Source organism: Excalfactoria chinensis, chromosome 1, assembly GCF_039878825.1.
Source record: "Excalfactoria chinensis isolate bCotChi1 chromosome 1, bCotChi1.hap2, whole genome shotgun sequence".
In the NCBI taxonomy this organism is placed as follows: domain Eukaryota; kingdom Metazoa; phylum Chordata; class Aves; order Galliformes; family Phasianidae; genus Excalfactoria; species Excalfactoria chinensis.
This window is the reverse complement of record NC_092825.1, coordinates 11,063,810-11,081,866: the sequence shown is the minus strand read 5'-3', so window position 1 is coordinate 11,081,866 and position 18,057 is coordinate 11,063,810. Positions and strand designations below refer to the sequence as shown.

Sequence of the window (18,057 nt, the reverse complement as noted above, 5' to 3'; positions counted from 1 at the left end):
TAAGAAATGATGCTGCATTTGACTTTTTTACTAGAACGTTCTGCTCAACAGTCTGTCTTCTATGATTCAAAAGTGCTTTGACAGTTTTTTGACTGCATTATTTGCTTTGTATTTCAGGAATTAATATCCACTGATTGCATAAAAATACTTGCACTTACTGTTTGCTTGATTTTAAAAGTATTCCACATTGCTCTTCAACAGTAACATCATCTGCCTTAAGGCAATGACCCATCTCTCTGCTATCTGACAACTTCACCAGTACTGATTTTATATTTTCTATAGTGTTACATAGGCAAAAGCAAAGAACTTATTCTGGAGGAAGCTCATTCTATATTCCCTATAGGAGGGAACTATATTCCCTCACTGATTTTCTATTTAGAATTACATAAAAGATCAAACAGCTAACCAGTTTCTCAACTCAGTGTAAGTCATACTAATTTCACTTTTAGTTTTTGAGTAAGGACTGGGAGTGTTACATCTAAATCCTTTAAAAAAGTCCATTTACATAATAATTTCATTTTATAATCAAACTTGTAATGTCAGTGTAAAGAGATGAATGAGTATTTAGTTGGAAGCAATAAATTTTCTGCACAATCATATTAATAACTACCCTTTTATACAAAAACTTGGGTTACATTCTACAGTAGCATAGGTGAGATCCCCAGTTTGCTATGGTGCATGAGAAAAGTTCTAACTTTGTGATAACATATATATTTAAAATACACTCAGTTGTTCTGTGCATACCTCTGGTGAATGGGCATGACACAACCTCTTGCTTAATGAAGATTGACCTTAGTGGAAATAATTAAGGAAAAAAATTGTTTTAAATGATGGCTGAGTAGTGCCTGTTAGCTGCGTCAGGTCACATAGTTGCTCCCATTTTAGAGCCAGCACCACAAGCCATTGCTATTTCTTGGGTATGCTGGATAATAAATAAACATCACAGTATTTCTCATTCTAAAGTTTAAAATACGTGATGTTACTTTTCTTGCATAGAGCATCCTTTTCTAATTGCAACTGGATCTATAGAAATTCTCAATTCACCTAGAACACATGAAATGCAACAGATTGATTATATGACAGAAAAAACTATTCTAAGATGCCCTCTAAATATAATTTGCATGAAACTGGAACATAAGCTAAAAAGGTGATCTTATGAATGTGTGTATTGAAAGCTGTTTTTCTTTTTTAGCTCATGTTAATAAAAAGTACAAAATAAATAGAACTCAAGATTATTCCCATTTACCAAACAGGAAAAACTGCACAGTGTGTTTCTTATACACTGTAATACTGCTCCAAGTTATGACAAATCTGGCTTTGGAAACTATTTTATTTCTTTTAGAAATATGTTTTGACACACTTGGGAGTCAACTTTCAGAGTTCGTGCCTGACAATTTTGGCTTCCATGTTGTTCTTATATTGTAATCTGAAGGTGACACAGCAAAGTTTGATGCATCCCTGGTGTTGTTTTTGATTGGGTTTGAATTATGAGTCACCCTAAGGCTTTCTGAGAAGGGCAGTGTTGTATTTAATAAATGTATGCTCTTGGTTTATAAAAAAAATAAAGAAAATGAGCATTACTCATAGAGGGTAAGTGTAGGCATGTTAAAGTCTTTTTTTTAGGAATGTAAAATAAAGTTGCTTATGAATTGCACAGGGAAAAATATTCTATATAGAAAACTAATTTAGCTTCTGCATTTTAACCTGATAACAGGCAAACCGCAGAAGCCAAGAATTTTGTAGCTTATGTAAATGGTTTAGGTGGTGCCTGAAAATCACACCTTCCCATCTTCCCAGTGCTGTATCTCATGTCTGAAGCACAATAGATAATGTACTCACTTTTTTTTTTTTTCATAGTGTTTTAGCTTACTTTATTACTATTAAATACTGCACTATATTACAAATCAACGTGTCACAATGTCTACACAAGGTACTTTGACAACAGATTTGAAAACCCAACAAATGTCTTTTAATAGAACATTTACATTATACTGAATCAACAGAAACATTCTTCAGCACATTTAGACTAAATTTTAGACATGCCTCAGTACACAAGCATAGGTTTATGGTAGTATTAAGAGTTCAGCTCTGTAGTTTTCCTTTCCTAAACTGAGATCTTTCAGATTTCCTGTGAGGAAGGAGGGTATCACTTAGAGCCTAGACTATGGGCAATTAAGAGAGAATGAGTTTCTTCATGCCCTAGTACTGCAGTTGATTTTCCCATGTACCATGCTTAGGAGGTATCTGATTACAGAAAATGTAATTTTTTACCTAGATACATACAAATTGGACAGCTTTCTTATAATATTACTGGCAAAAACAAAGGAGAACCTCTTCTGGCCTGTCCAGATTCTGATGTCGTCAAGCCAAAAAATGTTTTTTGTTTTTCTCAAACAGTTATTACTTAGTATTAATTTATTCACCTAATATCAGTAAGACTGAAAATAGTCTGCAGTGTGGCCAATAGAGTTCTTGTGTTCTAGTAATGACACTGAAGCTACCAGACACAAATGTGCTCTGTGCTCCCCAGCACAAGGGAGCAGTTGCATAGCAGGTCTCCATATAGACCTAATAATGGTACCTGATTGTGTAGGTCCTTATGGAATGCCATGATAGGAGTCTGTATCCATAAACTTGTATTCCTTTTTGCTACAAGACTTTCTGAAGGGACCTATTTCTCCACTCAATGTGCAAACTAACTCCTCTTAATGTCAACAAGAGTTAGGCACACACATCCCTAGGAAAGCATCCCCTGAAGTTTTAATGGAAGTACTGTTCAAATTCAGTACAGACCATACAAGCTTATACTAGAAAACAGTACCACTGACAATACAAGTACTTCTGAAACAAAATGCTTGCTAATAGTCATTAAAAACCTCCTATGCAATATGTGTTAAAAAGATTTATCTAATGCTTTGCAAAATTATCCACAAATGTACCACACAGTGCATGAACATTAATAAGAAAGAAGCAGCAAAACCATAACACCACCACTTTGAAACGCAATGCAATTAATACTATTTCCATTAATACAGTCTAATAGCTACTAACTGTTATTGATGTCTATTTTTTTTCAGGAATCCATATACATTAAGGAGATCTATGGTTTCTTTCCCTTTTATTCAGAAATATGGAAGCAATTGCACACTGTTTCACTGCTAATCAGAGCTATACAAGAAAAAATATGGAAGTCTCATTAGTGCAAATTTTAAGGTAGCTGATCTCCTTTCATGGCTCCCTCTGTTCAAATTTGTCATTCCCTGTGCTTCTGAGAGGTAACCATTTCTCTTACTAAACTAGGCTATATATATAACTGAGTTTTCAGTTTACTTGCTATAACATGTAAAACATTTATTAAAGCAGACTGAATATCCAGTAATTACAAGGTACTTAAACATATTTCAAGATAATCCCAAGTATAAAGCAATTGTAATGTGTAGGACAAAAAGTAAATAATTTGAAGGTTACTAGGAGAGTACATGTTCTCAGAGATAAAAATATGATACTCTGCAGGGTGAGATGTGCCTTGTGAAAATGAAGCAGAGTTTCCATGTTAAGTTATGTTAATATGAAAGCAGTATTTCTTGCATGGTGACAGTGTTTTCTAATGATCTTCCAAAGATTTCATTCCTGGAATTTGCATAGGAAAGAGGACTGTCTCTCTCAAAAGGGTGTTATTAAATTACTTCGCACAAAATACAGATTTCTGTGCAGGAAAGATAGGAAGGGACAAGTAGATAATGATAAGGGAAAAGAAGGGCAGTATGACACTGAATAACAAAGCCAATGAAGTGGACAATGTAGCATGACTCACCAGATTTTTTATCATCACTAGCAAAAAACAACAATAAAATTAAGGAAAAAAAATAAAAAAAGAAAGAAAAAGAAACAACTAAAAACCCAGCATGAGAAGGATACTTTCACAGAGAGCTCATGCTGAGGAAATTGGTGAATTTATGATGTCACATGAAAGAAAATAATTTTGAAACAGAAAGGCAAAATGAGCTGATGAGTCAAAAGGAGAAAGCTGAAATATGATGTTTTAGCAGCATGTTGGACAGAAGTTTACATCACTGACTTGTAGGTGTCAGTGGTGCCCATGATTCACCTCTACGGGTTCACTTCAAATGGTTCAGTTGTTCAACTGTATGTTGCCGTGCACATTTCCTCTGAGGGACTAAACTTCCCTTAAACTCAGAAAGAGGAACATGCTATGTAAGAACATGGCAGGATTAAAAGCGCAGACATCATCAGATGGAATCCAGTTCCCCTCAACAACAGAATACTTCTAAAAAAACCCCAGGAGAATCGGGATCAAGAGCAAACTTACAGTTGGAATAAAAGTCTGGTGAGGAGACAATGGAGTGGGAAGCATGAGAGTTATTAGACTTTGGATGTCCCAATATCTCTGGTTAGAGACAAAAGAAACAAAGCATGAAGACTGCTCTTAATTCAAATATAGCACTCATACAAAGCAATGAAACGAAGTCCGCATTGCTTTAGGGAGAGACTGGAGGGAAAAAAATCACCAATGCATCAAGAATACAAAAGAGGAAGATAATAGAAAACATCTGTAAATACCTAAATCAAAAACCTGTGCCATCATGTTGATAGTTTCATCTATTCAAATCCTCAGTACTGTTAACTAGAAAGTCTGGATTTGGGGATGAGTAAGTCATGAGATACAGGATCTCCACTTTGCACGAGGCAGTCAGTTACATTTTGAATGAAGAATTGCAGGAGCAGAGTCAAAGTTATGAGATCTTGGAACCAAGGAAACCATCTGTGTCTGTTTCACATTAACTGGGAGATGGTACTGCCTTGTGAAGCATCTTCAAAAGAGAGGAGGAGCATGAGCTTTCCTGACTAGACGAATTGAAAGCCATCCTGTAACAATTTTGTTTTAAAAAAGCTTTCTATCGCTGTGACAGAGAGGCAAATTTGAGGATCAGTCAAGGAAGAGGGTACTCAACCTTGTTGTGATATCTGATATCACCTTGTTACGAAAGACTAAGCTTGTTCACTAAAATAGGCAGGGGTGTTCTTTTGGGGTGAAATTTCTGCTGTAGGAATAGCTGATGCTGCAAATGATGTGATGGTATCTGTTAGCAGTCTAGAGGAATCATAAACTTCTATGGCAGTTTGTACAAGATCTGAGAAAGAGACATGGCCATTCCAAAGTTTGCATCTATGTAATTTAATCATCTCATTTTTATTTCCCTTGCCTTGTCCAGGTGAAACTGCCTGCTGGCTTATTCCAGTCCCATGTCAGGAGTGGTTTAACAATAAAGTAATATAGACGACGTATCTTTGGCTCTGTTTTATACTACCAGCCTCAGTTTCTGAGAGTGTGTTTGGATTCCTTCCTTATATAAAAGCAGCTGTCTGAAGTAGGAACTTTGTCAGGCTCACATTTGCTTTTTTTTTTTTTTTTTTCCCTCCCCCTAATTTTCTCTCTATATATTCTTTCTTTCACTCAGCAATACTTGTTTAGGAGTTGACAGCTTCATGCATTTTTCTTCAGATTTCCTTAACAGCAATATTTCAGACATTGTCCCGATGATTCTACTTTTGGGAGTGCCAGTTTATTTATAAATAGAAACAATCTGGGGGCTGGTCTGCTGTCTACAAGTTCACTTATTTCAAAGTTACATTCAAAAGATAAGGTACATATCATGTAGTTGGATAGCTCATTTAACAAAAACATGCCACGACCAATCTTTGATATTCTAATTAGTGAATATTTTGCTTTACAAAGATTTGGCATGTTCTGCTTCAGTCACTCTCCTAGTGCTTTTTCCGGCTGTTCTGGTCTAATGCAGTTTCTGCTCTATCCACAGACTGAAAGATTCATATTTCAAACTTTCAGTGTTTCAGACAGTATTCAAACACTGACAGGCTTCCTAGTAAGGTGGCTGGTGCCCAGTGAATGTCAGTGTTCATCAGGAGACATTTGGATATTGCTATTAAAGCAGTAATATGCTTTAACTTTAGGTCAGCCCTGAAGAGGTCAGGAAGCTGGATGTGGGACCTTCAAAGTTCACATTCCAGCTCTCTTCAGCAGGGTGTGTTGTGGTAGGACAAGGGAAAAGGGTTTCAAACTAAAAGAGGCAAAATTTAGATAAAATATCAGAAAAACAATTACAATAAGGGTAGTGAAGCACTGGAACAGATTGCCCAGAGAGGAAGTCAGTGCCCTGATGCTGAAGACATTCAAGGTCACCAGGCTGGATGGGACTCTGAGCACCTGCTCTAGCAGTAGTTGTTCCTGATCATTGCAGTTGGGTTGAACTAGATGAGCTTTAAAGGTCCCTTCCAATTCAAATGATTCTATGTTTCTATTCTATTCTATTCTATTCTATTCTATTCTATTCTATTCTATTCTATTCTATTCTATTCTATTCTATTCTATTCTATTCTATTCTATTCTATTCTATTCTATCCTATCCTATCCTATCCTATCCTATCCTATCCTATCCTATCCTATCCTATCCTATTCTATTCTATTCTATTCTATTCTATTCTATTCTATTCTATTCTATTCTATTCTATTCTATTCTATTCTACTCTACTCTACTCTACTCTACTCTACTCTACTCTATTATTTCTATTTCTATTCTACTCTACCAAAGTTTCATACTATTTCAGCAACCTTGCCTCAAGATAGACGGTTGAAAAAGGTGAAGGTTAACTGTAAACGCTGAAATCTGTTTAGTTACAAAACACCTTCATATATTTTTCATCCTGTCTTAAAATAGGAAGAACTTCACCATATTTTCTTTTCCTTTTTTGTTTCTTTTTCCTTTAAAAAAATAGATGTATTTCTCAATATGAAAACTTACTTCAACTTATTGTAATAAATGGGAAATATATGGTTGGTCAGCGAGAATATATGCAAAGAAACTGAACCAAGCAGCACATGTATTTAGTAACAAACCAGACTGGTAAAAAGAAAGAAAAGTGTAAGGTCTCTAGTCCAGAATATTGTACATTTCACCAAACTAATGCTGCTCAGTATTTTCTTAGACACAGTATGTACTATTTCACTTTGTTTTGCAATAAACAAACAAAATCCAAGCAGAAGTATGACTACCTTTTCCTTAGAAATTTTAAAAGGACTACACTTAAAATTCAGTGCTGGGTCAAGCACTTTATTGTATCCAATACCAGGTCTCCACTTACTGATGGTTCAGATAATCTCCTTTTGGAATACCATCACACTTGAGTACACTCATTCCCTCCATCCTTTTGAAATATGAAGTCCATTCTTTCCCTGCATATGCTGGCTGTTGACTTCACAAGCTTGAGGAAAAAAGGCTTTTTAAATGCTGTAGTACGCATATCATATGCATAAGAGAGAACATTCTTTGCTGAATAAAATGCTTTTTATCTGTAATGTGAATATAACTAAACCAATGTTGATCTGTTTTGTGTCTGCAATGTAGCAACGATAGCTGGATGAGAGAAAAATTGAGGCACTTACAAAAATGAATTTGTGACAGTAAACTACGCAGTCAGGCTATATTCATTTGAAAGACAGAACATATTACAAGGCAACACACAACCTTATGCAAAACAGCCTCCCTCCTCAACAAGCAGAAATACTACTTGGGTATTAATCTTATAAATGGGATGCTAAACACAGGATGCATACGGTAATGATGAAAAGGGATGGTACTATCCATCTGTCACAACACAGTAAAGGGAAAAAAATAAGAATTGGATTTATGAGTAATGAAAAGGTATACCTTGCTTCACCAGTGTCACATATTACATATTTTAGAATCACAGCAGGTTTCTCAAAGAATTTGAATTCTGTTTTATATTCAGATTTTCTCACATGTCCAAATCATACAACCAGTTTTTATTCATTCTTTGTAGGAGCTATGTGTGAACCAGTTCCTCTTACAGTCAGTTAAGCAGAATATGTACTTTAAGGGTACTGCTGTCTTATTCAAAACATCTATACCGAAATGACAAGAGTTATATCCTAGAAAGGCCTATTTATCTTCTGTGACTATTAAAGGAGATGTGATGATTAGCATAGACACCATTACCTATGTTGTATTTGGTCACACGAATGCATCGCCTTCCTCTACAGATTTGTGAAAACACAGGTTGTTATCCTACAACCATTCTCCTATTTCTGTTAAGCTATGACTCGGTCACATCAGAGGTAGTGAAGCTTTGTCTCATACTCCATAATTTTTCACTTCTTTATTTTGAATCATTCAAACAAACGATCCTCTGCTTTTTATTTATTGAGACTATTTCCAAGACTAACAAACTAGTAGTGAAACATCTTCCTTATTCATGATGTACAGAAATGTTTAATGGTAAAGCTAAATTTTCATTTGTTCTGTCTCACCCCATTAAGTTTCATCACTCCAAAGTGCTTCCAATCAGTTCCTCTAGACTAAGTCATTGTTTTGCCACGAACAAACCATGCCCTGTTTCTCTTCACTGCATAGCTAAAGAAAAAAAACAGTTGAAGAAAATCCAACCAGTGCTCGCTCCCATCAACAGAAGACTGAGGCTCAATAACAAGTTACTGCATTTGCACCAGATATTTTGTGTCCACTGGACCACTATAACTACCTGTACCTCCGTGTTCTGTGCCTGAAAAAAGGCAAGAGAGTATAAATACACACATAGATTTTCAGGATTGAGCTCCGTACATTATATCTCATCTGCCATGATGTTGTATATACAATAACCACAGCACAGTTAATGTACCAGAACTTGTTAAACCAACACGCTGATCAACTTGTTTTGAGCAAAAGACTGTGCTCTCAGAAGAAATTCTCTTGAGAGAGAGGAATTATCCTCACAGGCTTGAGTATGTTTTGCTTCAGGGATTTTTTTTTTTTCTTTCTTTTTTTTTTTTTTTTTTTTGCTACTGTCCAGCACTGATTGCTGAAATATCTATTTTGGTGTCTATTATTACTCAGGCTTGCTCAACATACTGGATTTCACACTCCACTTCTCTCTGAAGATTGGTGTTCTGAATTGTTTTCCTCTTGAGGTGGATTAGCTTTCATTTTTTCAAAACAAAATGCCATCTTTTGGTGTTCTATTAACCCTTCTAATTCCCTTCATGCTCTTTATTGCCATGCAGTGCTCCCTAATTTGCCATAATTTTCATGGAAAAAAATGAGGCTTACTCCTTTTTAATATTATTATTATTTTTAAAAAATTCCTAATATCTGTAAAAATAAAAAGCAGACTGAATAGCAACTACTATAGCACAATGGTTAACTTTCTCTAAGTTTACATACTTTCATAACACCACTGGCCTTTACTCATCAGTATTAATTCAGTATTCTTACACAGAAATGTCAGATTCTGTCTTCTGTAAATCATTTGTTTACACATAGCTATGAAAAAGACTTTATGTGAATCTGCAGACATTTGTCATCTAATGTTTATTATTTCTGCTTCTTGATAAAGTATTGCCAGATTCCTTGTTCCAAGGCTCTGTAGGTTTTAAAAAGACAAACATTTGGCATGTGAAAATACTAGAGCTTCACTTTCCAAACTCTATTCATCAGAAGGAAGGTAAGAGACATTTCTCTATAGTATCCCCCGTTTTTTTTTGTCTTTGTCTTTTGAAGCACAGAGTAACATACATTCAGTGGCATGAATGACTTGAGAGGAATAAAGATCTTTAATGAAAGAAACTAAGTCTTATTATTAAATTCAGGCAATTGCAAATTGTGATGGATGCTCACAACAAACCATCATGAAAATCTGTTTGGCTAAACTGCTACAAGCTGCTGAGGTGTTCAACTTCTGTCACTGTTGCTTTCTTACAGTTAAGCATTGGCTCTCCCCCTCTAGTTGTGTGTATTCATGTTTACTGTGTCAGATTAGTCCCAAAAACGAAGTTGCTAGAAGCTATTTTTCAAAGGAGAGAAAGATATGTTTGTTTGATCTTTGTTGTTCAGAAAGAAACAAAACAATTGCTATACAATAATTTTACAAGAAAAAAAGACATAAAATGGCTTATACAGACTAATAATTTTGTAAATAGCTGAAAGACTGCTGAAATTTTGATCTACCTTGATTATGCAATATAAAATAATACATACAAAGTTTGCAGCACTGGGTTAGGATGATAGGAGTTTGCTGCACACATAATATTGAAGGGTGAAAGGTTCTGAAATGCTCTAGTTTTACCCTTATACAGAGTAGGGACTGTTGACACTCAAAACACAAACATTTTGCCTAGAATACTTAATTGCAGACATACTTTTCCAGTATCAATAATGTTACCTCCCACAAAATGGATATTAATTTCCCATCTAGCACACAAGGATGTAGTGAATATATGGATGTCTTACGGTTTAGAACCTTTTACACACATTTTTGCAATTGTACAGACTTTCCAAACTTACCTCCTCTATGGATAATCAAAGAAGTTTCACTTCCAACAGGACATTCCTTAAGTATATCCACTACTTCTGCATGGCTCAGGTTCTGTACATTCTGCTGGTTGATCTCAACAATGAGGTCACCTTCACACAAACCAGGACATCCCTGAATGTCTAGAATTTGCTTCACCCTCTGTCCTGTAGGACTGTCTGCTATAGTGAAGCCAAAGCCCTGGGCCCCTTTCACAATGGTTAAGGTCATAAGTTCAGCTTGGGTGGCCCCAGAAGAAGCCATTGATACATTATCATCATGGGCAGGTGGTGGGAATGTGCTATCAAGCTGACTATCTGCTGGAATGGAGTGCAAGGAGTGTGGTGGTCGATCTGTTACGTCTGGAACAGACTGAGAAGTCCTAGAAATGTATTCCAAATAAGTTTCATAGTTATGTCTTCCATTTACCACTACCGGAGGCCTCTCCATTACTGCAAGGGGTGGCACCATGCTGTTGGCAGGATCTTCAGGATCAAAGGGCAAAGGGTATCCACGACATAGCACCAAGTTGACACTCTGACCAATAGGAACAGACTGGAAGAGTTTGACTACATCTGCGTGAGTATGTCCAAGGACACAAACTTCATTAATATAGACAATCACATCACCTAGAAAGAGAAGAAGAGAGTGACAATATGAGAAAACTTTAGTAACTGTACACCACACATTTTTTGTTTAATGAGATAGAACTCCACTAAAAAGGAAAATGGATTAGACCATCATGTTGACTCAAACAGTGGAGACAAAAAATTAGTTTGTCTGCCAACAAATGTAACACAGGTAGACAATGGTAGTACTATTTTGTATGGTAGCTCACAGCTGGAGAATTATGCTGGATTCAGGAAATATACCTTTTCTTGACATTTCTTCCCTATTTTTCTATGCCTTTCAGTGTACTCCACTGATGACTTTTTTTTTTTTTTTTTTTTTTTTTTTTTTTTTTTTTTTTAGGATACAGTGGTAGCTTATTTGGAGGGCTTGTAATTAAGAAATGTTCTTGTTTGTTGAAGAGTAAAAAAATAAAAGGAAATGGTAAGTACTTGTGGACATGAGAATCAATGAACAGAGATGAAAAGCTCAGCTAACATGATTGAAGAAATACTTTTTGCTAACGTGATTGAAGAAATACTTTTTCATTGGACATGATGTTGACAGTTTTCTATTAAATGCTGTTGCTATCAAACATCCAGAACTATTACAGTCACTACTTATTCTAGGCAGGAGCTAAACTGAATCTTACATATCGAAGCAAAGTTCAGTGGTATTTTGCCATAGCTGTGATGGTTTAAGTATGACAGGACAAATTTGGCATGTAGGTATAATAGCTTTTTATTAGACAAACTGTCCTAGTTGAAGGAATCTAGACAAACACCAGAAAGACAGTTTAAGATTTCCAACTAAATTGGCTTGTCAAATGAAAATAAAGATGTTACTTTTAGGTTCAAAATCTTGTACAGAACTACCAGTCATAGCATTATGCTCAAAATCAGAATGCTTCAAATCAACAAGCTACTTGTGGGTCTTCATATTGCTCCTCCACAACCATATTTTTTTAAGGAAATTTCAGAAACAGATTTGCCTTCCTTCTTATTGTTAAAACGAATCTATGTGTTAATAGTCATAAATCATTTTTAAGGTAATGTTGCAGTATGTATTAAAATAAAAAAAAGCAATTAGTAAGAACAATATTCAGAATAGTTTGATGACCACAGCTGGTTTGCACTTTAATGAAACAACAATAGGTAGGTTTGGTCAGGAAACCCTGAAAGCTGAATTATTTTTTAAAAATCCTTTTATTATCCTACCATTAATTAGGAAGAAAAAATCATTTATACAGACAACATGATGAAATGTCTACAAGGCATACATACAGTTCAATAACTGACTTATCAAAACATATTGCTTTATAATGATATTTCAAAACTCAGCAATAAAAATGAGAATTATTTGGGGAGGAGGAGGTAGTTTGTGTGGAATTGCTTCAAGTATATTTGTGAAATTACGTCTTTCAAGTGCTTAATTCAAAAGATCTAATCAGGAAAACTGAGGAAAAAAGATCATCATCATGATGTCAGTGCAGGAAAAGGCAAAGACTGTTTATACATGAAAATGAAATGGTCAATTCCCACCCAGTCAGACTATATACCAGCCTGACAGTAATTAATTGCCTATGCACAAACTGTGATTTGTTGAAAGATTTCTTCAGAGGGTGTTCAGGGAAAAAAAATGTGAACAGAATTTGTTTAAATGTTTGTGAATAATATTCACAAATAACAGGAGTCACAAATACAGTCTTAAATGTGTCATAAATGGATTTTAAGCTATAAGCAAAAACATGTTCATTTCACAAGTAGTGCAGAAGCAGCTCCGATATTTCTGTCTTAGGCAACCAATGCTATAAATCAGTTTTTGAAAGTCAATATATTAAAAAGAGAAAGAATTTGCTATATGACATTATATTGGCAGCAGCTGCAATTCATTGTGATTTGATCATGCCCTGCTATAGAAAGATCTTACCTGCACTCTCATCCCTGGCTTCCACATTAGCAGTGAGGCTGACATTGCTCATAATAGGATGAATACAGTTGAACTGAGACCTCTTCAGTACATGCTCCTATTGCGGTATCTTATGCCTTCATTTTACCCTTGTAACTTTCTAATCCATGCAGTCTTTATTTCCCTGAGTGCTGGCAATGCAGATATGTAGTGGGAGGAGAGCAATCTGTTCATCCTCTTTTGCAACACTTAAGCAGAGGGTGCAAAAGGATCAAAGCATTATTTGTGTAGGGCAGGGAAACCATTGTCTGCTTTACTTTATATATTTGCACAGCATTGGCTGTGTCCTAAAACTTAAAACAAGATATTTTTTAGAAATCGGGAGATTAGATGAACTAATTGTCATGACAATAGCTATCCAGTGAAAAGAAATTAGCCAGTGCACAAACAGCACACTAAGAAAATACACAGCTGAAGTCATCCCTTCCCCCAGTCACTGAACAGGCAAAAATGAGCATTCAAAGGTCTTGGGTAAGAACTACTCAAAGTAATGAAGCTATATTATCCCTCAAAAATTCTTCAGTATTTCCTTCATTAATGTTTTTAAAGATTCTTATGCTTTCCTAAGTGTAAAGTGAATGTTGTATCTAGGGCACACTCTGAAGCCACTCACAGTTGATCTGTTTGAGACCCATAATGCTACATTGTCATATGGTGAACATATGGCTGAAGGTTAAAAGGGATGAGGAGAAAGGCATGAGTTACCAAGTTCAATTCATGGAGGAGCTGCAGTGGTGTTAGCCTGGGAAGAAGAGGCTTTTCAGATTGTGAGACATGAAGAAGGATTAGAAGGGGTTAATTTCAGAAATTGTTCAAATATATCTCTGGATTGTAGGAGTTTTTTCCAGCCTAAATCAGTTGCCAGGCTGAGAATTTTTATTACTGACACAGAAAGAAATATCCAGCATTTGGTAGGAAGAGAGAGATAAGTTAAGAGCATTACAGAGATGGTACCATGTTCAAAATCTCCCTACTTTACAAAAACTTCCTGAAAGGTTCCTGTAGCATCTTCTCTGACTGTTACCTCCTGCTGATTCTAATAATAATGGATGCATATGGACAAACACAATTGCTATCCCCTTTATAATTCCTGCACAAGTATTTGAGCAAGACATAGTCTGCCTCCAGAAATCACAGTTTCACAGTGAGTGGGTCCCCTCAAACTTCTGCAGAATGTTAAAATTAAGCATCATACTTTGTGTACTAAACTGACTAGAGTTTGTTTCCACAGACACAGACTGGCAGAGGTCTCTCTGGGTCCTCTGGGTCCATCTGGCCCAACTCATGCTGCAGCATGGATACCCAGAGCAGCATGCTCAAGGTCATGGCCATGTGGATTTTGAAGATCATCAAGGAGACCTCACAGCCTCTGAGCAGCCTGTGCCACTGCTTCATCACCCACACAGCACAGAAGTGCTTCCTCATGTTTAGATGGAACTTCCTGTGCTCCCATTCATGCCCACAGCATCCTGTCCTGGCACTGGGCAGCTATGAGAAGAGCTGTCCTCTTTGCATCCTTCCTTCAGGTACTGTAGACACTGATGAGATCCTACCATGCCTTTTCTTCTCTAGATTAGACATCTCTGCACATCAGTGTCCCCACTATGAAGTCTTCTCCCTCATTTCCCCAACATTTAAAAACTCTGCACATGCACTACCAATCCGATCTGACTACATAGATAAGGGAGACAAGGTTGCTCTGCAGAACAGGCAGTTGAATGGCACTCTTTCATGAAGTGGCAGCTTTGCTACCCAGTAAAGTGGACAAAAAATATCCTGTCTTTCATCTCCAGAATATTTCACTTTGACTAGCTTGTTTTGCTTTCTAAAGTTTCATGATTATTAATTATTTTTTCCCTGTAATATAAATGGAATCAATCCCTGATCTCTTTCTTAAATGTTATCCATATATTTTAAAGCAATGAAAAAAAAAACAAAAATCCAGGAGTAAACCGTCATTATCTTTTGTTAGCATGGTGACTAATGAGGAAAGCTGTGAGCTTTGACACCCCCTAATGACAGATTATTACTTACACTCCTGTCTTTTATAACATTACAGAGTCAAATCAGAATCTGGGGACCTGTTATTAACTCTGCAAAAATACTTTTTTTCACCCATGGAGTGCTTGATCCAAATTGAATCTGTAAGGTTTTTTTTGACATCTGTATATTTCTTATCATCACTGTTTCTTGCACATTCAGATCCCTAACTGGAGTTTTTATGGCACCTCAGTAAACTGAACTGCTTCCCGGAAGGCCCTTCTCATTGGTACTCAGACTCCTTTCTACTTCCAAGTATGAACTCAAAGAAAAGAAGGCATATTAGGTCTTTGTTGTTAACTGATGACCTCATTCACAATCCAGTAGGAACTTTGTGATTTGGTGGGGGCAGGGGCAGCCTTGCTCCTCCCACACAACCAGCCCAGCCCTCAGCAATGGAGGTGAAAACAGCCCACGGTTTGGCAAGTCAGTGCAGGAGCACAAAGAGAACCAGCTCTGCGAGATTCAGGATGCTTTTATATTTTCTTCTTTTCTGCATTTATAGATTTTATTACAGCTACTAACTTCTGTAGTACTCATTTCTACCCATATTTCTCAACCATACACTTCAAATTCTGCATATGCATATATTGCATGAACTTCAGAACTAATAAAATATAAACCGTATAATGTGATGACGTTATTGTTGAAGCTCTTCCTACACCTGCCCACCCTCGTTATATACTGCCATTGCTATCTGCTTCTGTCACTTCCCAGCAGTGACCTTGTCTTCTGTTTTTGCAAAGTACTGCAACACTGCTTGCACTGTAGCCTATTACTAATAAATTCTGAGCTGCTGACTTGTTTCCAGCACTGAGAGACAAGATGTCAAGGTAATTCCAATAACAGCACATGTGACTGATGGTCATGGAAGAGGAGAAGACTCCTCAGAAATGAGAAGTTTTTGTACATGCACATACATCTACCAGTAGAAGCACAAAGAACAAATTGTAAACTGAAACTTCAAGCATCAGCTTCACTTCTCTTTCCATAGGTGTTAATTCGGTGCGTGAATATTTTCTGTTATCAGTGGGTACAGTCATTTGTTGGAACACATGAGATTTTGAAAGGCTCTGTGTAAACAGAATTTCTCTGTTTTCTTGTACTGTGACCTCCCAAAGAACTTTATAACATCAGCTCAGCTCTAGCTACTCACACTGTAGCAGCATAAATGTTATAAATGGAAGATAAAACCTGGGACTCTGCAATCAGTAGTAGCCCATTTATTATTATTATTTTTTAAATGTGGACCTACTTTTTGCTAATTTTAATCACATAATTATCCCTGTTTTGAAAATATAAATTACTGAATTATAATCACTTCTTAAAGAAGACTGCAGTGTGAAGTTGGCTATTGCATATTAATAATGAAGCAGTTAAAACACCTGCCAAGAAAATTCTCACTTCTATTAAAAACTATCTAACTGCTAAACGTTACCAAGTGTGTAACCTGGGAGATGTGCATTATCATCATAGCCACAGTCACAAACTGGAAGAGGGCTATACATTTAAAATTGACCACTTTATTGTTGGCTCTGTAACAATTTTATTTCATAGATAGTTTATGCAGTTATGCTGCAATGAAGAGGGCTGCTGGGACACAACAATGCTCAGCTGCCTTCAGCTCGAAAATAATTTCAGGACAACTTGCTGGTGTGTGAGCATGCTGAACAGCCCATTAAAATATATTTTTTCAGATGGTGGAGAAGAGCTATTTCCTGGTTTTCACCATCTACAGAAAATTTACCCACGTGCTGACAAACAGTGAAGCTGACAGGTCACTGCCATACACATATCTGCCATTCAGTCACTGGACTCTCAGAACTGAGGTTTGTGGGAAAAATCCGAGCATAATACAAATAATTAGTTATTAAATCTGGTAAAAATGAAATAAAAATGTTTTTCTGTGCATTCAGGCCCTCAGACCTTTCCTTTTAATGAAACCTGAGCAATAGAGGCAACAGCTGCTTATCACATTTTCAAGTCAGCAGTTCTACAAAGGATCACTGCACAAGTGCATAACTCTGGCTAAGATTTGTCCCTGTCATTGGAAGGACTGACGTGTGAGTCAGAATAAAACTTAGTGCCCTTGTTCAGAACTTTGCTTCCTCTTCAAGGGGGAGGATTTAACACAGACATGACTGGAACTGTACCCAAGACCCAGATCTGTTGAGTAAGCAGGTGCCGTTTTTATCAAATCAAATTTTCAGAACCCGTTTTAATTCTGCTCTGACCCAATGCACATGCCTAATTAAAAAGCTGTCTATTCAAAATTTTTGTGCTTAACCAGCATGTATCATGTAATTACACCCAGCCAGATGTGGATTAGTGGAAGAAACTCTTTACATTTCTGTTTGTATTTTGCACACAGTGGTAAAAGCTATTTAAAGAGAAGCATTTAATTAATATATTTTTTAAAAATTTTTAATTTTTTTTTCTTTTTTGGGGGGAGTAGGAATAAAACATGTTCAAAAAAAAATCTAAAGACCTTGATTATTTGCTGATCTGGGGTAAACATGAAAAATAGCAGATTAAAATGTAAGTAAGTAAATAGCAAAATAATACTTAAATGAATGTTGCTCGTAAAGTGCTAAGGAGCAGCAGATTCTCATCTGAGCTAAACGATTTCTCACTTCTTCAAGTATTTGAAAGCCTGGCATAGATTTTAAACAGCTACTTTACAAAAAAAGTAATTGTCTTAGTTTCACCTGGGACAAAATTGGTTTTTTGGAGTGTCTGGTATGATGCTATATTTTGGTACTGGGAGGAAAACAGTGTTGAAAACACTGTGATGTTTATGGTTGCTGCATAGCAGTGTTGTACAGAGGCAAGGGTCCAAGGAACTGGGAAGGAACAGAATATGGACTGCTGATTTATTCTGGCCAAAGTGATATTCCATACCAAATGATATGGAGCAGAAGGCAGAAGGGAGGAAGTTTATTTAACACTTCACCTTTTCAGGGACCAAATGGGCATCAGTTGAGGGGTGGTGAGCAATTGCTTGTGCATCACTTATTACATACATTCCTCTACATA

At 36.4% G+C, this 18,057-nt stretch overlaps 1 protein-coding gene across 5 annotated transcripts in view; it reads right to left on the bottom strand.

Annotated features, from left to right (window-relative positions):
* Positions 1-18,057, bottom strand: part of MAGI2 (membrane associated guanylate kinase, WW and PDZ domain containing 2) — a 694,208-nt gene that overhangs the window by 106,599 nt on the left and 569,552 nt on the right. For all 5 annotated transcript variants that reach the window (XM_072333162.1, XM_072333185.1, XM_072333169.1 and 2 more), the window contains exon 10: positions 10,398-11,033. In XM_072333162.1, coding sequence (XP_072189263.1) covers positions 10,398-11,033 — 636 coding nt within the window. The remainder of the gene's footprint in view (positions 1-10,397; positions 11,034-18,057) is intronic.